This window comes from Leucoraja erinacea, chromosome 38 (genome assembly GCF_028641065.1).
Source record: "Leucoraja erinacea ecotype New England chromosome 38, Leri_hhj_1, whole genome shotgun sequence".
Lineage (NCBI taxonomy): Eukaryota > Metazoa > Chordata > Chondrichthyes > Rajiformes > Rajidae > Leucoraja > Leucoraja erinaceus.
The window spans coordinates 1477372-1500718 of NC_073414.1; the positions used below are offsets into that span (position 1 = coordinate 1477372).

At 52.2% G+C, this 23347-nt stretch overlaps 2 protein-coding genes across 2 annotated transcripts in view; both read right to left on the reverse strand.

The window, feature by feature from the left end:
• Window positions 1-765: 765 nt before the first annotated feature.
• Window positions 766-9919, reverse strand: polr2i (RNA polymerase II subunit I). The gene is made up of 6 exons (XM_055663557.1): window positions 9786-9919; window positions 6206-6260; window positions 3399-3472; window positions 2204-2278; window positions 1763-1814; window positions 766-1030 (listed from the first exon to the last, which is right to left on the reverse strand). The coding sequence occupies exons 1-6, from the start codon at window positions 9845-9847 to the stop codon at window positions 968-970; spliced, it is 381 nt and encodes a 126-aa protein (XP_055519532.1). The 5' UTR covers window positions 9848-9919; the 3' UTR covers window positions 766-967.
• Window positions 9920-11673: 1754 nt separating this feature from the next.
• The window catches only part of LOC129714045 (vasodilator-stimulated phosphoprotein-like), a 53827-nt gene continuing 42153 nt past the window's right edge, over window positions 11674-23347 (reverse strand). Inside the window, exons 7-13 of the mRNA XM_055663503.1 lie at window positions 23100-23202; window positions 20400-20445; window positions 19480-19525; window positions 17659-17721; window positions 16135-16201; window positions 15466-15523; window positions 11674-14797 (exon numbers count right to left, since the gene is read on the reverse strand). Coding sequence (XP_055519478.1) covers window positions 14763-14797; window positions 15466-15523; window positions 16135-16201; window positions 17659-17721; window positions 19480-19525; window positions 20400-20445; window positions 23100-23202 — 418 coding nt within the window. The 3' untranslated portion in view covers window positions 11674-14762. The remainder of the gene's footprint in view (window positions 14798-15465; window positions 15524-16134; window positions 16202-17658; window positions 17722-19479; window positions 19526-20399; window positions 20446-23099; window positions 23203-23347) is intronic.

Here is a 23347-nt window from a genome sequence, read left to right on the forward strand (position 1 = left end):
AGTGCGACTGCTGGCAGCATGTGGAGAGATAGCTGGACAGTTAGATCACAAGAGGGAGTGAGTGCAGCGTAGGTTCACCAGGTTAATTCCCGGGATGGCGGGACTGTCATATGCTGAGAGAATGGAGCATCTGGGCTTGTACACTCTGGAGTTTAGAAGGATGAGAGGGAATCTCATTGAAACATATAAGATTGCTAAGGGCTTGGACACGCTAGAGGCCGGAAATGGGTTCCCGATGTTGGGGGAGTCCAGAACCAGGGGCCACACACAGTTTATGAATAAGGGGTAAGCAATTTAGAATGGAGACGAGGAAACACTTTTTCTCACAGAGAGTTGTGAGTCTGTGGAATTCTCTGCCTCAGAGGGCGGTGGAGGCCGGTTCTCTGGATGCTTTCCAGAGAGAGAGATAGATAGGGCTGTTAAAGATAGCGGAGTCAGGGGATATGGGGAGAAGGCAGGAACGGGGTACTGATTGTGGATGATCAGCCATGATCGCATTGAATGGCGGTGCTGGCTCGAAGGGCCGAATGGCTTCTACTCCTGCACCTATTGTCTATTGTTCAAAATGGAGTAAATCAGCTTCTCTGGAGAGAAGGAGTGGGTGACGTTTCAGGTTGAGACCCTTCTTCAGACTGATGGTTGTAGCATATAGATGATAGTGTACAAGAGGTTAGGGGGGGGATAAAGTGCTGATCCCCATAGACACCACCTGTGGTGAAACAAATATCACGGCGAGCAGATAAAATGATTACAATACGTCACTCCAACACTTCAAGACTTTATTTCATTTATAAAATTAGAAACAAACTAGGAACAGAGCTTTAAAAAAATAATAGACTATTTACCGCACTATTTATTTCTGCTGTCACTTCCACGTTATCTCTGAAGTGACCTGTTGAAGAACCTCAGGGGCAGTGAAGGAAGGGCACGGCAGGCACCTTGCCAGAGGGGGGTCAGTGGGGAGTCCTCACTCCGTCCAGCGATGACCGCAGTGCGGCGCCGTGCATACGTAGTACAGTCGCATCGCATCCTGCAGTGGAGGAATGGCTGCAGTCAGCACTCACTGTCAACTGGCCCTAGTGTACAGGATGGTGTCAGTGTAAGAGCATCGCTGGTACAGGCAGTGAAAGGCCCGGATAGAGTGGATGTGGAGAGGATGATTCACTAGCGGTGAATCTGTAGAATGTGTTGCCACAGGTGGCTGTGGAGGCCAAGTCAGTGGGCAATGTTAATGCCGATAAACTGCTTCATGACATGCAGTGGGAATGAATTCTTGTTAAAGGGGTCACATGTATAGTGAATGGGGGTGTGTGTGCACGTGCGTGCGTGTGCGTGGTGTGTGCTTGTGGTGTGTGTGTGTTGTGTGTGTGAGCGTGTGTGTGTGTGTGTGTGGTGTGTGAACGTGTGTGTGTGCATGTGTGTGGTGTGAGTGTGTGTGGGCGTGGGCATGTGTGGTGTGTGTGAATGTGCGTGTACTTGAGCGTGCGTGTGTGTGGCGTGAACTTGTGCGGTGTGTGTGTGTGTGTGCGCGTGCGTGCGTGTGTGCATGTACGCATGTGTGTGTGTGTGCGCGCGCGTGCATGTACGCATGTGTGTGTGTGTTTGCGTGTGTGCGTGCGGGTGTGTGTGTGTGCGCATGTACGCATGTGTGTGTGTGTGTGTGCGCGGGTGTGTGTGCATGTGCGCATGTGCGTGTGTACGCATGTGCGTGCGTGTGGGTGTGAACGTGCACCACAGCAGGTGTGCGACTAACTGGCCTTACCTCAGCTTTGGCGCTGTGAGACTGGAAGAACACGGCCTCCTTGTGTCCACACCTGGGGAAATTAACAAAAACAAATCAGACTCCGTGGACGAGCAAAGCAACTCGACCCATTCCTTCTCTCCAGAGATGCTGCCTGACCCGCTGAGTTACTCCAGCATTTTGTGTCTATCTATGGTGTAAACCAGCATCTGCAGTTTCCTCCGACCCATTTAACCTCTCTTTCTATCATGAAAACAATCTGCTTCCAATTGAGTGCAGGAAGTAGATGAGAAGCACACACCGCGCTCTACACCACAGGCGATCGATAGACGATAAGGAAACAGACGGGGAAAGTTAGTGGGGAAAGATTAATGCTCACAACCAGCCTTCCTCCCCTCACACATCACTTTCACAAGATGAGACATGGACCTGGCTCTTCAGTAAAGCAATGATTCTACTTACTTCGGACAGGGATGATCCTCAGTCCGGGGCAGCGTCGGGTCCTGAGCCACATCTGCGATGATTTGCGTCAGTTCACTGTTTGAAGGAACCAAAATATTAATAGAAACGTAGAAAACAGGTGCAGGAGTAGATCATTCAATATGATCATGGCTGATTATCCACAAGCAGTGCCCCGTTCCTGCTCTCTCCCCATAACCCTTGATTCTGTTAGACCCAATAGCTAAATCTAACTCTCTCTTAAATACATCAATATTTCAAAGAAAATTATGCTGAGTGGGCTGGACTAAAGGACAATTTTGCCTTCCGTTTGTAGGGTAGGACCCGAAATGTCACCGATCCACGTTCTCCCTGGATGCTGCCAGACCCGCTGAGTTACTCACAGACATTTTGTGTCTCATAAAGTCGAGTTTATTGTCACGTATACCAAGGTACAGTGAAAAGCTTTTGTTGCGCGCTAACCAGTCAGCGGAAAGACAACACATGATTACAATCGAGCCGTCCACAGTATACAGATACATGATAAGGGGAATAACGTGATTAACGTTTACTGCAAGCTAAAGTCCGATCAAAGATAGTCAGGGGGGTCTCCAATGAGACAGATAGTAGTTCAGGACTGCTCACTATTTGTCGCTAGGATGTTTCAATTGCCGATAACCGAATGGTGCCTGGCAGCAGCTATAAGGCATGCTGAACACAAAAACATTCAGTGTAAAGTCTAGAGGATCTATTAAAACAGTCTTATGTCACCAAGGTTTATATCTTAGAGTAGCTCTCAGTGGCTCTCTAGTGGCACAACCCAACACTGCACCTATTCTAGGCTTTGGATAACATTAAAGTCATGAGCATCCTGTGTGCGGATTAACCAATAGTCTGAAGAAGGGTCTCGACCTGAAACGTCACCCATTGCTTCTCTCCAGAGATGCTGCCTGTCCCACGGAGTCACTCCAGCATTCTGTGTCTATCACCAAGTCATTTCTGATAAGAGGTAGACAAAAGTGCTGGAGAAACTCAGCTGGTGCGGCAGCATCTATGGAGCGAAGGAAAGGGACAGGTCACACATGCAGCAATTCAGTTTCCTCTGATGGCTTTAATGTGATAATGTACAAGAGCTTCACAAGGCGAGGAAGAACTATAAATAACCTCTAACCAGAGTTACGACATTGAAACCTGTACACAGTAGATGACCTTCACTTACTCGACTTCATGTGTGATTTTATTGACGTAGATGCAGCTATTATCGGCTTCTTGTTGGTAGTCACAGTTTCGACACTGTAATTAAAACAAAAGTTTCAGCATAAAGATCTTGTTTCTGTAGTTTAGTTTATTGTATTGTATTGTATTGTATTCAATTTATTGTCATAGTCTCAATTTGAGACAACGAAATGAATTTTCCTTACAGGCAGTATCATTAAAAAAAAAAAAAAAAAAAAAAAAAAAAAAACACAAAGAAATTATAAAAATAAATAATAAATAATAAAGATTTAAAGATACAGTGTGGAAACAGGCCCTTCAGCCCACTGATCCCAGCACACTAACACTATCCTACACACATTAGGGACAATTTACACATACACCAAGCCAATTAACCTACGATCCTGCATGTCTTTGGAGTGCGGGAGGAAACCGGAGCAACCGGAGAAAACCCACGCAGGTCACGGGGAGAACGTGCAAACTCCGTACAGACAGCACCCGTAGTCAGGATTGAACCCGGGTCTCCTGCACTGTGAGGCAGCAACTCTACCGCTGCACCACCGTGGCTGCCCAAGTATATAGTATTTTAATGCATGAAAAGATAGGGGAACACACAATCTTGCACTGCACCCCGGCACACGTGACAATAAACTAAACTGAACCAGACCCTCTATCAAGAGTCAAGAGTTGTTTTATTGTCATATGTCCCAGAGGGAACAATGAAATTCTTACTTGCAGCAGCACTGCAGAATATGTAAACATGGTACAGTGTGAACAATAGAATATAAAATATCAGTGTGTGTGTGTAATAGTGTTAATGTACAGAAAGATCATGGAATGCAAGTCCATAACTCCCTGACAGTAACAATACAAGTAGATACAGCAGTAATGGTGTGTGTGTGCTTGCCTCCATCAGTCAGAGCAATAAGAGTCAGGAAGTCACAGACAATAGACAATAGGTGCAGGGGTAGGCCATTCGGCCCATCCAGCCAGCACCGCCATTCAATGTGATCATGGCATGTTGTAGCTTTATGAAATGTTGTTCAGCCCACGTTTGGAGTGTTGCATGCAGTTCTGTGCACCATATTACAGGAAAGATCTTGTTTAATTTTGTCTATTATTGTCACGTGTGGTACAGTAAAAGGCTTCTGTTTGCACGCTACCCAGTTAAAGAAAAGTCTACACACGGCCACAATCTCATTGGCCGCAGTGTACAGATACAGGATAAAGGATGCAACATTTAGTGCAAGATAAAACATTTTAAAAGACAAAAAACATAGTTCAAGGTTCTACATTGAGGTAGATGGGAGGTCAGGACTGCACACAAATTGGTGAGAGGGACAGTTCAGTTGCCTGATAACAGCTGGGATGAAACTGTCCGTGAATCTGGAGGCTTTGGAAAGAGCGCAGAAGAGGTATAGCAGAATGCTGCCAAGATCAGAGGGTATTAACTACAAGGAGAGGTTGGATAAACCTGGAATGTGGATGGCCGATAGAAGCAATATTATAAGATGCTCAGATAGGGGAGACAGTCAAAACCTTCTTCTCCAGGGTGGACATATCAACGGTCTAAGATTTTTAAGGGTTTGGATACACTAGAGGTAGGAAACATGTTCCCGATGTTGGGGGAGTCCAGAACCAAGGTCCACAGTTTAAGAATAAGGGGTAAGCCATTTAGAACGGAGACGAGGAAACACTTTTTCTCACAGAGAGTGGTGAGTCTGTGGAATTCTCTGCCTCAGAGGGCAGTGGAGGCCGGTTCTCTGGGTGCTTTCAAAAGAGTTAGATAGGGCTCTTAAAGATAGTGGAGTCAGGGGATATGGGGAGAAGGCAGGAACGGGGTACTGATTGGGGATGATCAGCCGTGATCACATTGAATGGCGGTGCTGGGTCGAAGGGCCAAATGGCCTCCTCCTGCACCTATTGTCTCGTGTCTAAAGGACTGGAGAGCAGAGCTTGAGGTCTGAGGGGGAAAAGTTTAAAGTAGATGTGTGGGAGATTTTGTTTTAAACACAGCGGGCGATGGGTGCCTGGAACGCACTGCCAACGGTAGTGGTGGAGGCAGATACGATCGGGCATTTCGGAGATTTTCGGATAGGCAGGCACCTGGATCAGGAGTCATGGGTGAAAATAGACACAAAATGCTGGAGTAACTCAGCGGGACAGGCAGCGTCTCTGGAGAGAAGGAATAGGGGACGTTTCGTGTCGAGACCCTCCTTCAGTCTGACTGTTTTATCTTGGATTTAAACCAGCATCTGCAGTTCTTTCCTACACATGAGTCAAGAGTGTTTATTGTCAAATGTTCCAGACAGAATGATCAAATTCTTACTTGCAGCAGCACAACAGAAACAAGAAAAATAGTTCAGTGTGTGTAACTTGCCCACATAGGCCAACATGCCCCATCTACACTAGTCCCACCTGCCCACGTTTGGCTCATGTCCCTCCAAACCTGTCCTATCCATGTACCTGTCTAACTGTTTCTTAAATGTTGGGATCGTCCCAGCCTCAACTACCTCCTCTGGCAGCTCGTTCCATACACCCACCACCCTTTGTGTGAAAAGGTTACCGCTCAGGTTCCTATAAAAAATTTTCCCCTTCACCTTAAACCTGTGTCCTCTGGTCCTCGATTCCCCACTCTGGGCAAGAGACTCTGTGCGTCTATCTGATCTATTCCTCCAATTATCTTATACACCTCTATAAGATCACCCCTCATCCTCCTGCTCTCCAAAGAAATAGGTCCCAGCCCGCTCAACCTCTCCCTGTAGCTCACACCCTCTAATCCCGGCAACATCTTTGTAAGCTCATACTTACCGCATAAAGCAGGATTCTGTTCTCCTTGTCCTCCTTTGGGTACAACATGTTGTTGCTGAATCAAGAGGACAAAACGTCACCAATATTGTTTGCGAAATGCCCAAAGAGTCACAGAACCCACAAATAATAATAATAATATATCTTTATTGTCATTGCGCAGAGGTACAACGAGATTTGGAATGCAACTTCCATCCGATGTAATTACTTAATTAGCTAAAAATTTATACACCCAGAGAAACAAGATTTAAAAAAGTTAAAGCAGTATAAAGTGCAAATGTGTCTGTGCCGGGTCGATGTGCGACGTGACCATCCGAGGGAGACAGTTCATGGGTGGGGGGGGCACTCAGCAGGACCGGTTCAGAGCAGCTATAGCTCTGGGGATGATACTCCCTGATCTGCCGAGTGTTTCAAACATTGACTATTTCTATTTTGGGTTTCCAGATTTACTCCTCTCTGCTGCCTGTTGCTGTCACCGCTCTGCGCCCCCACTCCTGACACCAACACCATTGTAACGCTTTCACCCCCCCCCCCCTCCACATTCTCTCCCCCTCCCACATTCCACATGGGTCCACACACCACAACAAACCCGAACACAAAGGGGGAGGATGGGGGCGGGGAGGAGAGAGAGGGGGCAGTGACTCACTGAGTGAGAGGGGGATGAGGAGCAGAGAGAGATGGAAGAATCTCTGGAACTCTCTGCCGCAGAAGGTAGTTGAGGCCACACAGTTCATTGGCTATATTTAAGAGGGAGTTAGATGTGGCCCTTGTGGCTAAAGGGATCAGGGGGTATGGAGAGAAGGCAGGTACGGGATACTGAGTTGGATGATCAGCCATGATCATATTGAATGGCGGGGCAGGCTCGAAGGGCCGAATGGCCTACTCCTGCACCTATTTTCTATGTTTCTATGTTTTCTATCTATTCTGGGCAAAAGACTCTGTGCGTTTACCCCTGATCTATTCCTCTCATGATTTTGTACATCGAGATGGGAAGATGGTTAGATATTAAAAGAATTGGGGGACAAGGGGGGAAAAATGCTGAGGTGGAAGACCGAGGTGAATGGCGGTGCAGGCTCGAAGGGCCGAATGGCCTCTACTCCTGCACCTATTGTCTATGTTTCTATGAAGAGAGGAGGGGGTAAAAGGGAGAGTGGGGAGGGGGAGACAGAGGGAACTGGGGGAGAGGGAGAAGGGGTGGAGGAATGGAGGGAAGGGGGGGGAGGAAATCTCCAAGCAGGAGGTATGATCCCCCCCCCTTCTCCCCTCCCCCCCCCTCACGTTGAGGGGGTCCACACACACCCCCCCCCCCCCCACCTCACGTTGAGGGGTCCACACCCCCCCCCCCCCTCACGTTGAGGGGTACACACCCCCCCCCCCCCCTCACGTTGAGGGGTACACACACACACCCCCCCCCTCACGTTGAGGGGTACACACACACCCCCCCCCCCTCACGTTGAGGGGTCCACACCCCCCCCCCCCCCTCACGTTGAGGGGTACACACCCCCCCCCCCCCCCTCACGTTGAGGGGTACACACACACACCCCCCCCCCCCCCCTCACGTTGAGGGGTACACACACACACCCCCCCCCCCCCTCACGTTGAGGGGCCACTACACACACCCCCCCCCCTCACGTTGAGGGGTACACTACACCCCCCCCCCCTCACGTTGAGGGGTACACACACACCCCCCCCCCTCACGTTGAGGGGTACACACACACACACCCCCCCCCTCACGTTGAGGGGTACACACACACACACACCCCCCCCTCACGTTGAGGGGTACACACCCCCCCCCCCCCTCACGTTGAGGGGTACACACACACACACACACCCCCCCCTCACGTTGAGGGGTACACACACACACACACCCCCCCCCCTCACGTTGAGGGGTACACACACACACCCCCCCCCCCCACGTTGAGGGTACACACACACCCCCCCCCCCTCACGTTGAGGGGTACACACCCACCCCCCCTCACGTTGAGGGGTACACACACACCCCCCCCCCCCACGTTGAGGGGTACACACACACCCCCCTCACGTTGAGGGGTACACACACACACCCCCCCCCCTCACGTTGAGGGGTACACACACACACCCCCCCCCCCTCACGTTGAGGGGGTACACACACACCCCCCCTCACGTTGAGGGGTACACACACACCCCCCCCTCACGTTGAGGGGTACACACACACACCCCCCCCCCCCTCACGTTGAGGGGTACACACACACACACACCCCCCCTCACGTTGAGGGGTACACACACACACACACCCCCCCCCCCCCTCACGTTGAGGGGTACACACACACCCCCCCCCCCCCCCTCACGTTGAGGGGTCCACACACACCCCCCCCCCACCCTCACGTTGAGGGTTACACCCCCCCCTCACGTTGAGGGGTACACACACACCCCCCCCCCCCCCTCACGTTGAGGGGTACACACACACCCCCCCCCCTCACGTTGAGGGGTACACACACACCCCCCCCCCTCACGTTGAGGGGTACACCCCCCCCCCCCCCTCACGTTGAGGGGTACACACACACACACCCCCCCCCTCACGTTGAGGGGGTACACACACACCCCCCCCCCCCTCACGTTGAGGGGTACACACACACCCCCCCCCCCCCTCACGTTGAGGGGTACACACACACCCCCCCCCTCACGTTGAGGGGTACACACACCCCCCCCCCCTCACGTTGAGGGGTACACACACACACCCCCCCCCCCTCACGTTGAGGGGTACACACACACACCCCCCCCCCCCTCACGTTGAGGGGTACACACACACCCCCCCCCCCTCACGTTGAGGGGTACACACCACCCCCCCCTCACGTTGAGGGGTACACACACACCCACCCCCCCCCTCACGTTGAGGGGTACACACACACACACCCCCCCCCCTCACGTTGAGGGGTACACACACACACCCCTCCCCCCTCACGTTGAGGGGTACACACACACACCCCCTCACGTTGAGGGGTACACACACACACCCCCCCCCTCACGTTGAGGGGCACACACCCCCCCCCCCCTCACGTTGAGGGGTACACACCCCCCCCCCCCCCCCCCTCACGTTGAGGGGTACACACACACCCCCCCCTCACGTTGAGGGGTCCACACCCCCCCCCTCACGTTGAGGGGTCCACACACAGATGCACCCCTAACTCTAACACTGGAACACCCCTCAGCATGAGAGAAGGGAGGCAGAGAGAGAGGGGGGGAAGAGCGGAGGGGGAACATGAATACATTGAGGAAAGAGAGGAGGGGAGAAAAGTGAGAGTGGGAAGGGGGAGAACGGGGTGGAGGAAGGAAGGGGGGGGGAGGAAAAATCTACAAGCAGTAGGTATGATATGATCCCCTCCCCCTCTCCCCTCCCCCCCCCCCCCCCCCCTCACGTTGAGGGGTCCACACACACCCCCCCCCCCTCCCTCCTCCTTCTCCCCTCCCCTCCCCCTCTCATGTTGAGGGGTACACCCCAGTGAGGGGTCCACACCCCCTCCCCCCTTCTCCCCCCTCACCCCCTCTCCCTTTCCCTCACGTTGAGGGGTACACACCCCCCCCCCCCCCCCCCCCCCCCACTCACCATTCCTGACAGAACCGGATCCCCACGAACCCGGGGCCTCCATGTCCCGCCTCAAAGTCCATCCCCGGCTCAAGATGGCGGCGGCGGCGGCGGCAGCGTCAGCGCGGTGGCCGCCGGGAGTTGTAGTTCCGCTTCCGCCCCCTCCCCCCGCCCCCCCGCTTCCGCTCCCGCCGCGGACTACAACGCCCACAATGCACCGGGCTACGGGTCCCCCGCCTGCCGCGCGACGCGACGCGACCCCGGCGTCGAAACCCGCAGCTGATGAGGAGGTTGTTACAGTCAAGGTCAGGTCACATTTATTGTTTAAGAGGGAACTGCAGATGCTGGAGAATCGAAGGTTACACAAAAAAGCTGGAGAAACTCAGCGGGTGCAGCAGCATCTATGGAGCGAAGGAAATAGGCAACGTTTCGGGACGAAACCCTTCTTCAGACTGGTCACATTTATTTACTTGCCCACACCAGCCAACATGCCCCAGCTACACCTGTCCCACCTGCCCACGTTTGGCCCATATCCCCCCAAACCTGTCCTATCCATGTACCTGTATAGCTGTTTCTTAAACGTTGGGATAGTCCCAGCCTCAACTACCTCCTCTGGCAGCTCGTTCCATACACCCACCGCCCTCTGTGTGGAAAAGTTACCCCTCAGATTTCTATTATATCTTTTCCCCTTCACCTTGAACCTATATCATTCTGGTCCAGTCAGGGAGGTTACCAGTGGTATTAAATGTAAGGACACAGTGGGCCGAAGGGCCTGTTTTCGCGCTGTATCTCTAAACTAAACTCAGTCCAGAGGTCTCCTCACTAACACTGACCCCCCCTCTCGTTCCAGGTGAAGAAGATGGCGCCTGAGTTTTACGAGGACTTGTCTCAGCACCACTCTTGGTCGCGGGTCTTGTGGGACTTTGTCTCTCTGCCCTTGCTCCCGGGTGAAACGGCCGTGCAAGGTGGTGAATGACGAGTGAGGGGACCCTCAGGGCTCTTTACTGCCCTCCCCCTGAACCCCAATTAAACCCCTGTGTATCCCGTGGGTTAATCATCGTCTTGTGTGAAGGGTCCGGCTGATGGGGTCGTGTCTGCTGCACCCGCCTATCAGACCCAAGCCCAGCGACACCTTGACAATCTGCGTGTATTTGGTCTCAAAACCAGCATCTTAGCTCTGCTGGAAATGTTCACTGTATCCCTCTTATACCAGCTGTGGCTTGGAGTCAAAATAACTGATGTACAACACTGGGGTACAGTATCGGTGGGGACAGGTGTGTGTGTGTGTGTGTGTGTGCTGTGTGTGTGTGAGTGTCTGTGTGTCTGTGTGTGTCTGTGTGTGTGTATATGTGTGTGTGAGTGTGTAACACTGGGGTACTGTATCGGTGGGGACGGGTCTGAATGAATGAATAAGTTTATTGGCCAAGTATTCACATACAAGGAATTTGCCTTGGTGCTCCGCCCACAATGGCCAACATGACATAGTGTGACAGTTAGGAATGACACATAAAATATTAATAATAAAACATTTGTGTGTATAACACTGGGGTACAGTACTGGTGGGGACGGGTGTGTGTGTGTGTGTGTGTGTGTGTGTGTGTGTGTAACAGTGGTGTACAGTACCAGTGGGGACAGGTCTGTGTGTGTGTGTGTAACAGTGGTGTACAGTACCGGTGGGGACAGGTCTGTGTGTGTAACAGTGGTGTACAGTACCGGTGGGGACAGGTCTGTGTGTGTAACAGTGGTGTACAGTACCGGTGGGGACGGGTGTGTGTGTGTGTGTAACAGTGGTGTACAGTACCAGTACGGACAAGTTGGGCCGAAGGGCCTGTTTCCCTGCTGTGTCACTACCACTTCCCACAGTGACGGGGAACGCATTTGAAGAATGAATTGAAAACGGAGTCACATCAGAATCAAAACCAAAAGCAGTTATATTTTAATATAAAGGCATCCAGTGTTTACACTTTATATAAAATAATGTAAAAAACGCAAGCCAATAAACTGGTCAACCTACAGGGTGTTGCCAGTGCCAGTGGGCGATCACACAGACGTACAACGTGAACTAACATTCCTCCCAATCCCACCCTGATCAGCTGATACACCCCGCATCTGCCCACCTGACATGGCCCAACATGCTAGACTCCAAGTCTGGTCCTCCCAACATGTCTGGTCCTCCCGGCAAGTCTGGTCCTCCCAGCAAGTTTGGTCCTCCCAACATGTCTGGTCCTCCCAACAAGTCCGGTCCTCCCAGCAAGTTTGGTCCTCCCAACAAGTCCGGTCCTCCCAGCAAGTTTGGTCCTCCCAACAAGTCCGGTCCTCCCAGCTAGTTTGGTCCTCCCAACATGTCTGGTCCTCCCAGTAAGTCCGGTCCTCCCAGCAAGTTTGGTCCTCCCAACATGTCTGGTCCTCCCAACATGTCCGGTCCTCCCAGCACAGGGAACTGAATATGTTTCAGCCCCTTGACCGATGGGCAGCGAGTTGGAGGAGTTTCCTGACCGTTGGACAAAGAGGCTTCAGTTTGACTTTGAGGAGGTGGTCTGGCCCCTACACGCCTGTGCTGGAGGAGGGTGGACAATGGCGGGTCTCCCCCCCTCCCCCCCTTCCCCTCCCCCTTCAATGGTCCACAGACGTGAGATGGGAAAGATGATTGTGGGGGGGGGGGAGTAATGGGGCTTTCTATTGTTCAAGTTAATGCCTTGGTTCCCAAGGACATCTCCAAGATGGGGCCAAACCCAGTGACCACTTGCGCGCTGGCCACTGAACCAGATCGACAATCGCATCTTACAATCGCTCCACACTCTTATATCTCTACTCATACAGTAACATTTCTTCTGGCTTTACCTAGCAGTGAACTATCTTCCCTTATCCTGCATCTGTACACTGTGGACGGCTCGATTGTAATCATGTATTGTCTTTCTGCTGACTGGTTAGCACGCAACAGAAGCTTTTCACTGTACCTCGGTACATGTGACAATAAACTACACTGACCACTCATCGGCTGTGAGCTCGTTTGACCGGGAGATGCCCGGTCAAGGAGGGCTTGGTATTGGGGCCACATCTCTCTCCATGACTGGTCATTCAGGGGAATGTTGGGGCGCACAGCCATGGGTTGTAAGATTGGGGTCTCCATACTGTGAGCACCAGGGTCAAATGGGGTCAGTGGGGAGCAGCCCCCCACAAGCCCAATGGCAATTAAAAAGGACACAGAGTGCTGGAGTAACTCAGTAGGTCAGGCAGCATCTGTGGAGAACATGGATAGGTGACGTTTCACAGAGTGCTGGAGTAACTCAGCGGGTCAGGCAGCATCTGTGGAGAACATGGATAGGTGACGTTACCCAAGGATAATAACTCTCCTGCTCGGCAAAAGGGACAGTGCTTGGGATCTCCGTGAAGAGGCCATTCGGCCCATTGGAAGAGCCATCCAGACAGATTCATGCTATCAGTCTGAAGAAGGGTTTCGGCCCGAAACGTCGCCTATTTCCTTCGCTCCATAGATGCTGCTGCACCCGCTGAGTTTCTCCAGCAATTTTGTGTACCTTCGATCTTCCAGCATCTGCACAGTTCCTTCTTGAACAGAATCATGCTATACCTTGCTCTGTCCTGCCCCCTCCTCAGCTTCCTAACAAGCACGGCAAACCTTTGTCTGGAGGTGAGAAGGGCCAATATATAAGCATGGGCCAGCATAGTTATTGCCATCTCCAGTTGCCCTGAGCTGTGATGGTTTTTACAGTTCGAACATCACAGTGGGACCAATATTGGCCATTTCCCTGCCCCAAAGGACATTAGCAAAACCATCTGATAGTTTCCTAATTACTGTTCTTTTGAAAATAAAATTAATCCCCAATGGCCACAGTAGGATTTGGTACAGCACGGAAACAGGCCCTTCGGCCCACCATGTTTATGGTGACCATCGACCGCCAGTTCACACTCCTTCGATCTTATCCCACTTTCTCATCCACCCTACACACCAGGGGGGCAATTTTACAGAGGGCCGATTAGCCGGCAAACACGGGATGTGGGAGGAAACCGGAGCTCCCGGAGAAAACCCGCGCAGGTCACGGGGAGAGCGTGCAAATGTGTCGCGTTCTGCGGCTGCGTTTCCACACACGGTGCAGAGATTGGGACTTCAGCCCACCGGGACGTTCGCGAAATGGGAAGCCCCCCTCCCCCTTCACCTCCACTCACCTCAAGCCCATTTACCCGTAGAGGAGCAGAGGTCAAAGATCAGGGGGCGAGGGAACTGGGTGACCCTGACCTTCACCATGAAGACACAGTGGGTCCTTCGTGAGGTCAAACCATCCTGGAGGTCCTGGGATCATGGATCAGGTGGACACTGGGAATAAACTCCACACATCAACCCATTGGAATCTGCCCGTGACTCTTGGAAGGGAATGTAAGAAGGGCTTGGAATGGACGGCTCCATGCTACAAGTTTGGAGCGCATAAGCACTTGAGTTGTGCAGAGAGTCAGAAATCATATCAGAAGGTCTCCCCCTTCATCAGAACACTGATCAGCAGAGGGATGAATGCCAAAGGGCTTGGAATTCCCAGGAATCTCGTCTCCATCCCAACCAGCAGGTACACAGAACGTATGTCTACAACATTCCCATTAGAAAAATTGGGAAAATAAAATAAAATTCGATTTTATTGGATTCTAAGGCATGGAAGTTGCCTGCAAACTAACGAACAGTCAATTAAACCTTCACCACTATTTTAATAGAAAGGAAATTAAAAAAAAAAACATACCTTGCCTGATAATTAATAACTCCAAAATAAAAGATAGAATCAAAAGGAATGAAACAGATTTAAACTCATTGGGCGAGAGCAGCTTTTATCATTTCCCCATCCAAATATTTCTGGGTTTTTTTCTTCTTGGTTTTCTATTCAAAAAATTAAAAATGAAAGTCTTTGCGATCCTCGGCCAAGACGGAGTCATGGCTGGCTGTTGGTCACTTGAGTCCGTGAGGAGAGGGGGGGGGGAGGTCGAGTGAGAGAAATACTATGAGGTCAGGCGTCTCATCTCTTCCCGCACAGCTGAAAGGAAGAACGGATCAGTTTAGTTTACTGTCCCGTGTACCGAGGTACAGTGAAAAGCTTTTGTTGCGTGCTAACCAGCCAGCGGAAAGACAATACATGATTACAATCGAGCCGTCTACAGTGTACAGATACATGATAGGGGAATCACGTTTAGTGCAAGGTAAAGTCAAGGATAGTGCGAGGGTCACCAATGAGGTAGATAGTAGTTCAGCACTGCTCTTTGGTTGTGGTTGGATGGTTCAGTTGCCTGATAACAGCCGGGAAGAAACTGTCCCTGAATCTGGAGGTGTGTGCGTTTGTTTTCACACTTCTGTACCTCTTGCCCGATGGGAGAGGGGAGAAGAGGGAGTGGCCGGGGTGAGACTGGTCCTTGATGATGCTGCTGGCCTTGCCGAGGCGAGCAGTGTGGGTGGAAGGGAGGTTGGAACGGATGGACGTGCGTGCTGTGGGGGCTTTGTACGGGGGGGGGGGGGGACTGAAGCGCTGAGGCAAGTTGTGTCTTGTTCCCCGTGTCCACAGAGGGCAGCCACCCCAACCCCTCTTCCCCCTCCCCCTCCCCCCCACCAACCGCAGCTGCAGCCCGAGGTCGCATTGCGAGGTGCAGCTGCATGACTGCACGGGGGCAGAGCCGTTACTGCAGCGGCAACAGCAACACCAACACCTACCTTCAATAATCTCATCTTTCACTTTCTGCAATTCCTTCTTCACTTCTTCCAGCAGCTCCTGGGGGAAACACCGGGAGAGTCAGCGGGGGGAGATGGGGGGGAGGGGGAGAGATGGGGGGGGGGGGGGGGGGATGGGGGGGGGGGGACAGGAGGGGGAAGACACAAGGGGGGGGGGGAGATAGAGGGGACACAGAGAGACACAGAGGGGGGGAGACAGTGGGGGGAGATGGGGGGGCAGGAGGTGGGGAAGACAGTGGGGGGGAGACAGTGGGGGGGCAAGGGAGCATTCATAGGGGATGGGGAGAGATCAGGTCAGAGGGGTGAGAGAGGCAAGTGAAAGATGAGGGAATGGGAGAGATCGTAGGGGAATGGAGGGGAGAGCGGGGGGGGGAGGGGGGGGAGAGAGGGGGGGAGGGGGGGGGGGAGAGGGAGTGGGCGGAGGGGAAGGGGAACGTTCCCGTGAACGAGATCAGGAAGAGCCGGGCATTTTCTGGAGCGTGTTCACCCCGGCAACACGCGTGACGTGACCAATGTCGGACACGGTAAGATTCAAGAACGACACACTGGGGTCGGCCATGTCCACTGGTCAGCCGTGACTGAATGGCAGAGCAGGCTCGATGGGCCGAATGGCCTATTTCTCCTGCTAGAACCTATGAGCACGACCCCCACCTGCTTCATCCGATCCACCTCGCTGTCGTCCGAGCTCAGCTCATTGGCGCTCTGAGGAGCTTTCACCCTGGGAAGAAAAAAAGTCCACAATGAAAAATAATAATAATGGAAAATGAAAAGACCAGGAGACGGGGAGACCACAGACAGTGCGGCTGGAGGTAGCACGAGGCACCAATGCAACAAACATTAGCAGCAAAGTGACTTTACCTTGCACTAAACGTTATTCCCTTCATCCTGTGTCTGTACACTGTGGATGGTTCGATTGTAATGTGTAAAAGGTAACACTGCAGATGCTGGTTTACACCGAAGATAGACACAAAATGCTGGAGTAACTCAGCGGGACAGGCAACATCTCTGGAGAGAAGGAATGGGTGACGTTTCGGGTCGAGACCCTTCTTCAGATGGACTTCACCCAATTTTTCTCTCCAGAGATGCTGCCTGTCCCGCTGAGTTACTCCAGCTTTCTGTGTCTAAGCTAGATTGTAATCATGTACAGTCCTTCCGCTGACTGGATAGCGCGCGACAAAAGAGATTTTCACTGTAGCTCGGGCCAGGGGGCTTCATACTGACCCATTACATTATCCCAGCCCTACACAATTGGCCTGTGGAATTCTCTGCCTCAGAGGGCGGTGGAGACTGGTTCTCTGGATACTTTTTCAAGAGAGAGCTAGATAGGGCTCTTAAAGATAATGGAGTCAGGGGATATGGGGAGAAGGCAGGAACGGGGTGCTGATTGGGGATGATCAGCCATATCCCCTGACTCCGCTATCTTTAAGAGCCCTATCTAGCTCTCTCTTGAAAAAGATTTAGCTCTTAGGGCTAAGGGAATAAAGGGATATGGGGGAAAAAGCCAGAATGGGGTACTGATTGGGGATGATCAGCCATGATCATATTGAATGGCGGTGCTGGCTCGAAGGGCCGAATGGCCTCTACTCCTGCACCTATTGTCTATTGCCGTTAGATCTCTCGTTTCCCTCGCCCCTGACTCGAGTCTGAAGAAGGGTCTCGACCCAAAATGCCACACATTCATTCTCTCCACAGATGCTGCCTGTCCCGCTGAGTTACTCCAGCACTTTGTGTCTATCTTTGGTTTAAACCAGCATCTGCAGTTCCTTCCTACACACTGCTTGTTTAAGTTCAGTTGAGTGTATTGTCCGAGATACCATAGAAACATAGACAATAGGTGCAGGAGGAGGCCATTCGGCCCTTCAAGCCAGCACCGCCATTCATTGTGATCATGGCTGATCGTCCCCTATCAATAACCCGTGCCTGCCTTCTCCCCATATCGCTTGCCTCCACTAGTCCCTAGAGCTCTATCTAACTCTGTCTTAGATCCATCCCTGTACCGAGGTCCAGTGAAAAGCTTTTAATTGCGAGCTAACCAGTCGGCAGAAAGACAAGCCACGATTACAATCGCTGAGAGCTGGCAGGCTGAAGCTAAAGCTGTTTGCAGCACAGAAGCGCCACCAGCAGGAGGCGACGTTGGGCCAACACCACCCAGCGGGCTAGCACCCTTCAAAGTACCTAGGCTGAAACACATTGGACGGGCTGGTCGGAGACTCCGGGTTCTTCATCGAGGAACTCCCTCTGAAGAGCGAGACAAGAAACGTCAAATAGGAAGTGGACGGACAACAATAATACTGATTGGATAAACCACAGCGATGTTCGTAGATACATCCTCAATAGGAAAACCAAATGTTTTGGTGGGGGAGAGGAGAGACTGGATCAGGCAGTAACAATTTGAGAACCTGTCCCATTTACCCGAGTTTTTTCGGAGACTGCCGGCACCTGTCATAGTCTCGGCTGGTGGCCGGAAATCTTCCAACATGTTGAAAATCCAGCAGCAACCAAAAAAATGCAGGTCTCTTTGGACGACTACTCACGACCAAACAGGCGTCATCCCGCGACTCTTTGGGCGATTACTCACGCGAGCAGTCGCTCTAAGAGTCGTACCTTTTTCTGGTCGCCTCTGGATTTTCAACAGGTTGAAAAATTTCGGCCACCTGCTGCCGGCAAGTGGTCGAAAAAAAAACTCAGGTAAGTGGGACAGGCCCTTATTTAGACATAATAATAGCAAGACTCCAAGGAGGGAGGGGGCAGAGGAGGGAGGGAGGGAAGAGAGCAACATGGGGTAGGGAGGAGAGGGAGGAATAAGGAGGGATTTTAGGAGATTGAGGGGGGGATCTTATAGAAACTTACAAAATTCTTAAGGGGTTGGACAGGCTAGATGCAGGAAGATTGTTCCCGATGTTGGGGAAGTCCAGAACAAGGGGCCACACACACAGTTTAAGGATAAGGGGGAAATCTTTTAGGACCGAGATGAGAAAAACATTTTTTTTTCACACACAGAGAGCGGTGAATCTGTGGAATTCTCTGCCACAGAAGGTAGTTGAGGCCACACAGTTCAATGGCTATATTTAAGAGGGAGTTAGATGTGGCCCTTGTGGCTAAAGGGATCAGGGGGTATGGAGAGAAGGCAGGGATGGGATACTGAGTTGGATGATCATATATTGAATGGCAGTGCAGGCTCGAAGGGCCGAATGGCCTACTCCTGCACCTATTTTCTATGTTTCTATGGGAGGAGAGGGGAGGGAGGAGAGGGGAGGGAGGCGAGGGAGGAGAGGGGAGGGTGGAGAGGGGAGGGTGGAGAGGGGAGGGTGGAGAGGGGAGGGAGGAGAGGGGAGGGAGGAGAGGGAAGGGAGGGGAGGGGAGGGTGGAGAGGGGGGGGGCTGAGGAGGAGGGGGAGGAGGAGGAGGGGAGGGAGGAGAGGAGGGGAGGGGCGGGGGAGGAGAGGGAGGGAGTAGGAGAGGGGAGGGGTGGAGAGGGGGAGGGTGGAGAGGGGAGGGAGGAGAGGGAGGGAGGAGAGGGAAGGGAGGGGGAGGGGGAGGGGAGGAGAGGGGAGGGAGGAGGGGAGGGAGGAGAGGGAGGAGGAGGGGGGAGAGAGGGGGAGGGAGGAGGTGAGGAGGGGAGGAGAGGGTGGAGACGGAGGAGAGGGGGGGTGGAGAGGGGAGGGTGGAGAGGGGGGAGGGAGGAGAGGGGAGGGGGAGAGGGGAGGGGAGGAGAGGGGAGGGGAGGGGAGGGAGGAGAGGGGAAGGGAGGGGGAAGGGAGGGGGAGGGTGGAGAGGGGAGGGAGGAGAGGGAGGGGGAGGGGGGAGGGGGAGGGGGAGAGGGGAGGGGAGGAGAGGGGAGGGAGGGGAGGGAGGGGAGGGAGGGAGGAGAGGGGAGGGGGAGAGGGGGGAGGAGAGGGAGGAGAGGGAAAGGGAGGAGAGGGGAGGGTGGAGAATCACGACTTGACTGAATCTGAAGTGAGGTCCACCTCAACGTGACACAGACGGTGAGACCCACCTGGACAGAGTCGAAGAGTTCCGCTCCCAGGGTTTCTTCATAGATTCTGAAAGTGGACAAAGTGGAAGACGGGCATGAAGAGGATTTCTCGGGTAAAAACTAAAAGTCAACAAGCTGTTTGCAGAAATTAGTAGTTATAGAGTCATAGAGTGATACAGTGTGGAAACAGGCCCTTCGGCCCAACTTGCCCACACCAACCAACATGTCCCAGCTACCCTAGTCCCACCTGCCTGCGTTTGGCCCATATCCCTCCAAACCTGTCCTATCCATGTACCTGTCTAACTGTTTCTTAAACGTTGGGATAGTCCCAGCCTCAACTACCTCCTCTGGCAGCTCGTTCCATACACCCACCACCCTCTGTGTGAAAAAGTTACCCCTCAGATTCCTATTAAATCTTTTCCCCTTCACCTTGAACCTGTGTCCTCTGGTCCTTGATTTTCCTACTCTGGGCAAGAGACTCTGTGCGTCTACCCGATCTATTCATAGAAACATAGAAACATAGAAAATAGGTGCAGGAGTAGGCCATTCGGCCCTTCACCGCCATTCAATATGATCATGGCTGATCATCCAACTTAGTATCCCATACCTGCCTTCTCTCCATACCCCCTGATCCCTTTAGCCACAAGGGCCACATCTAACTCCCTCTTAAATATAGCCAATGAACTGTGTTCAACTGTGATAGAATCATATAAAATTCTTAAGGGTGGATGCAGGAAAAATGTTCCCGATGTTGGGGGAGTCCAGAACCAGGGGGGTCACAGTTTAAGAATAAGGGGTGGGGCATTTTGGACTGAGAAGAGGAAAAACTATGGTATATATCTAAGTGCTTATGTAAAGTGATACTGGCTGAACGGTATATAAAGATGTATTTCACTGTAGCTCGGACACATGTAACAAACCACATCCTGCACCATACATACCGCTGCTGGAGAGAGTGGAGGTTTTCGTGGCTGAGTTGGCATCTTGCTAAAGAAATAAAGACAACTGCGTTAAATTCTAGAACCTTCCATCTGCAGGATTGACGAGGAGACGGGAGAATATGAGCAGGGGTAGGACATTCGGCCCCTCGAGAATGTCCCGGGCTTTCAATACTATCACGGCTGATCTGTCCCAGGTCTCGTCTCCCCCTCTCTGCCCATTCCCCAGAGCCTAGAATCCTCCAATCCTTCCAATAATTCACGTGTAGGCAGGAACTGCAGATGCTGGTTTACACTGAAGGTGGACACACAGTTCCTATCCATGTTCTCCACAGATGCTGCCTGACCCACTGAGTTACTCCAGCACTCTGTGAAACGTCACCTATCCATGTTTCTCCACAGATGCTGCCTGACCCGCTGAGTTACTCCCAGCACTCTGTGAAACGTCACCTATCCATGTTCTCCACAGATGCTGCCTGACCCCCTGAGTTACTCCAGCCCTCTGTGAACCATCACCTATCCATGTTCTCCACAGATGCTGCCTGACCCGCTGAGTTACTCCCGCACTCTGTGAATCGTCACCTATCCGTGTTCTCCACAGATGCTGCCTGACCCACTGAGTTATGGTGCAGCAGCATCTATAGAGCTAAGGAAATAGGCAACGTTTCGGGCCGAAACCCTTCTGGAAATAGGCAACGTTTCGGCCCGAAACGTTGCCTATTTCCTTAGCTCCATAGATGCTGCTGCACCCGCTGAGTTACTCCAGCACTCTGTGTCTAACCTGAATAATCTTCTGGGAGGTCCCCTCAGAAACTTGTGTGTCACCATAAAGTTGTCCCTCATTCATCTCAACTCCTACGAATATTGATCCAAGCAGAATATCCTCTCGAGGAGTTTAGAAGGATGAGCGGGGATCTTATAGAAACATATACAATTATAAAAGGACTGGACAAGCTAGATGCAGGAAAAATGTTCCCAATGTTGGGCGAGTCCAGAACCAGGGGCCACACACACAGTCTTAGAATAAAGGGGAGGTCATTTAAGACTGATGTGAGAAAAAACTTTTTCACCCAGAGAGTTGTGAATTTGTGGAATTCCCTGCCACAGAGGGCACAGTGGAGGCCAAGTCACTGGATGGGTTTAAGAGAGAGTTAGATAGAGCTCTAGGGGCTAGTGGAGTCAAGGGATATGGGGAGAAGGCAGGCACGGGTTATTGATTGGGGACGATGAGCCATGATCACAATGAATGGCGGTGCTGGCTCGAAGGGCCGAATGGCCTCCTCCTGCACCTATTGTCTATTTGTTAACCAATGTTCCCAGTGACCTATTTCTCCCACATTCCCATCAATTCCTCCTCTTACCCACACACCAGGGATAATTTGCACAATTAGGTGATTAAATCCATGTTGTATCTCTAAACTAAACTATGGCAATCAACATCCACCAGAGGGTGATCACATCACACAGTTTCTCCATTGTCACGAGCTTCAGGAAATCTAATGAAGGCACCTTCGATTTTCCAGCATCTGCAGTTCCTTCGTAAACACATCCAATGAAGGTCATTGCCTTCTAATTAATGGCCATCGACCCAAAACCTTCACGGTTTCTCCCTTCACAAATGCTGCCCGACCCACTGAATCACCTCCAGCTTTTTATTTCAGATTTCCAGCATCATAGAAACATAGAAACATAGACAATAGAGTCCATTTGGCCCTTCGAGCCTGCACCATTCGCCATTCAATATGATCATGGCTGATCATCCAACTCAGTATCCTGTACCTGCCTTCTCTCCATACCCCCTGATCCCTTTAGCCACAAGGGCCACATCTAACTCCCTCTTAAATATAGCCAATGAACTGTGTGGCCTCAACTACCTTCTGCGGCAGAGAATTCCACAGGTTCACCACTCTCTGTGTGTGAAAAAAATGTTTTTCTCATCTCGGTCCTAAAAGATTTCCCCCTTATCCTTAAACTGTGTGTGGCCCCTTGTTCTGAAGCTCACCTCATCTGCACTAAGGTGCGTAGGACATTAACTCAGACATTGTAAGTGGAGTGACTCAGCGGGACAGGCAGCACCTCTGGTCACAGCTCGGTGACGTTTAGAGTCGAGACTCTTCTTCTGACTCTGAAGAAGGGTCTGCAAAAAAGTCTCGACCTGAAGCATACACTTCACGCTGCCTCGGGAAAGCAGTCGACATCATCAAAGACTTGTCCCTGTCCCACCTCGGCCATTCCTTCATCTCCCCGCTCCCGTCCGGCAGAAGGTACAGAAGCTTGAAAGCGCGCACCACCAGACTCAGGAACAGCTTCTTCCCCTCTGTTATCAGGCTTCTGAACGGCCCTTCCATAAGCTGGGGTACTGTCCGATTCCAGTCCCATATATCGGGCGTCACGGGTAGAGTTGCTGCCTCACAGCGCCAGAGACCCGGATTCGATCCCGACTACGGGCGCTGTCTGTACGGAGTTTGCACGTTCTCCCCGTGACCTGCGTGGGTTTTCTCTGAGATCTTCGGTTTCCTCCCACACTCCCAAGACGTGCAGGTTTGTAGGTTAATTGGCTTGTTGTGAATGTAAATTGTCCCCAGTGTGTGTGTGTGTAGGATAGTGTTAGTGTGCGGGGGTCGCTGGTCGGCATGGACTCGGTGGGGCCGAAGGGCCTGTTTCCGCGCTGTATCTCTAAACTGGATTAAACCAGCAACTTACGCTTGGCTCGTCCTCCTTCTTTGGGGCCGGTTTGTCCGTAACTTTCCGCCTGCAGGGGGGGAGAAGGAACAAACGTGAGTGGACGGGGAGATGAGGTGTCGGTCTCACAGCCCCCGGCAGCAACAGTGGGCAGGGTTAGAGTCACCATCCCGGGGCTCTGCAACTGGCCCTTCGGCCCGACACGTACGTGCGCGGCAGTGTCTGGGGGGAGGTGATGGGACTGCTGGGGAGAGAGGGAGGAGGGGGGT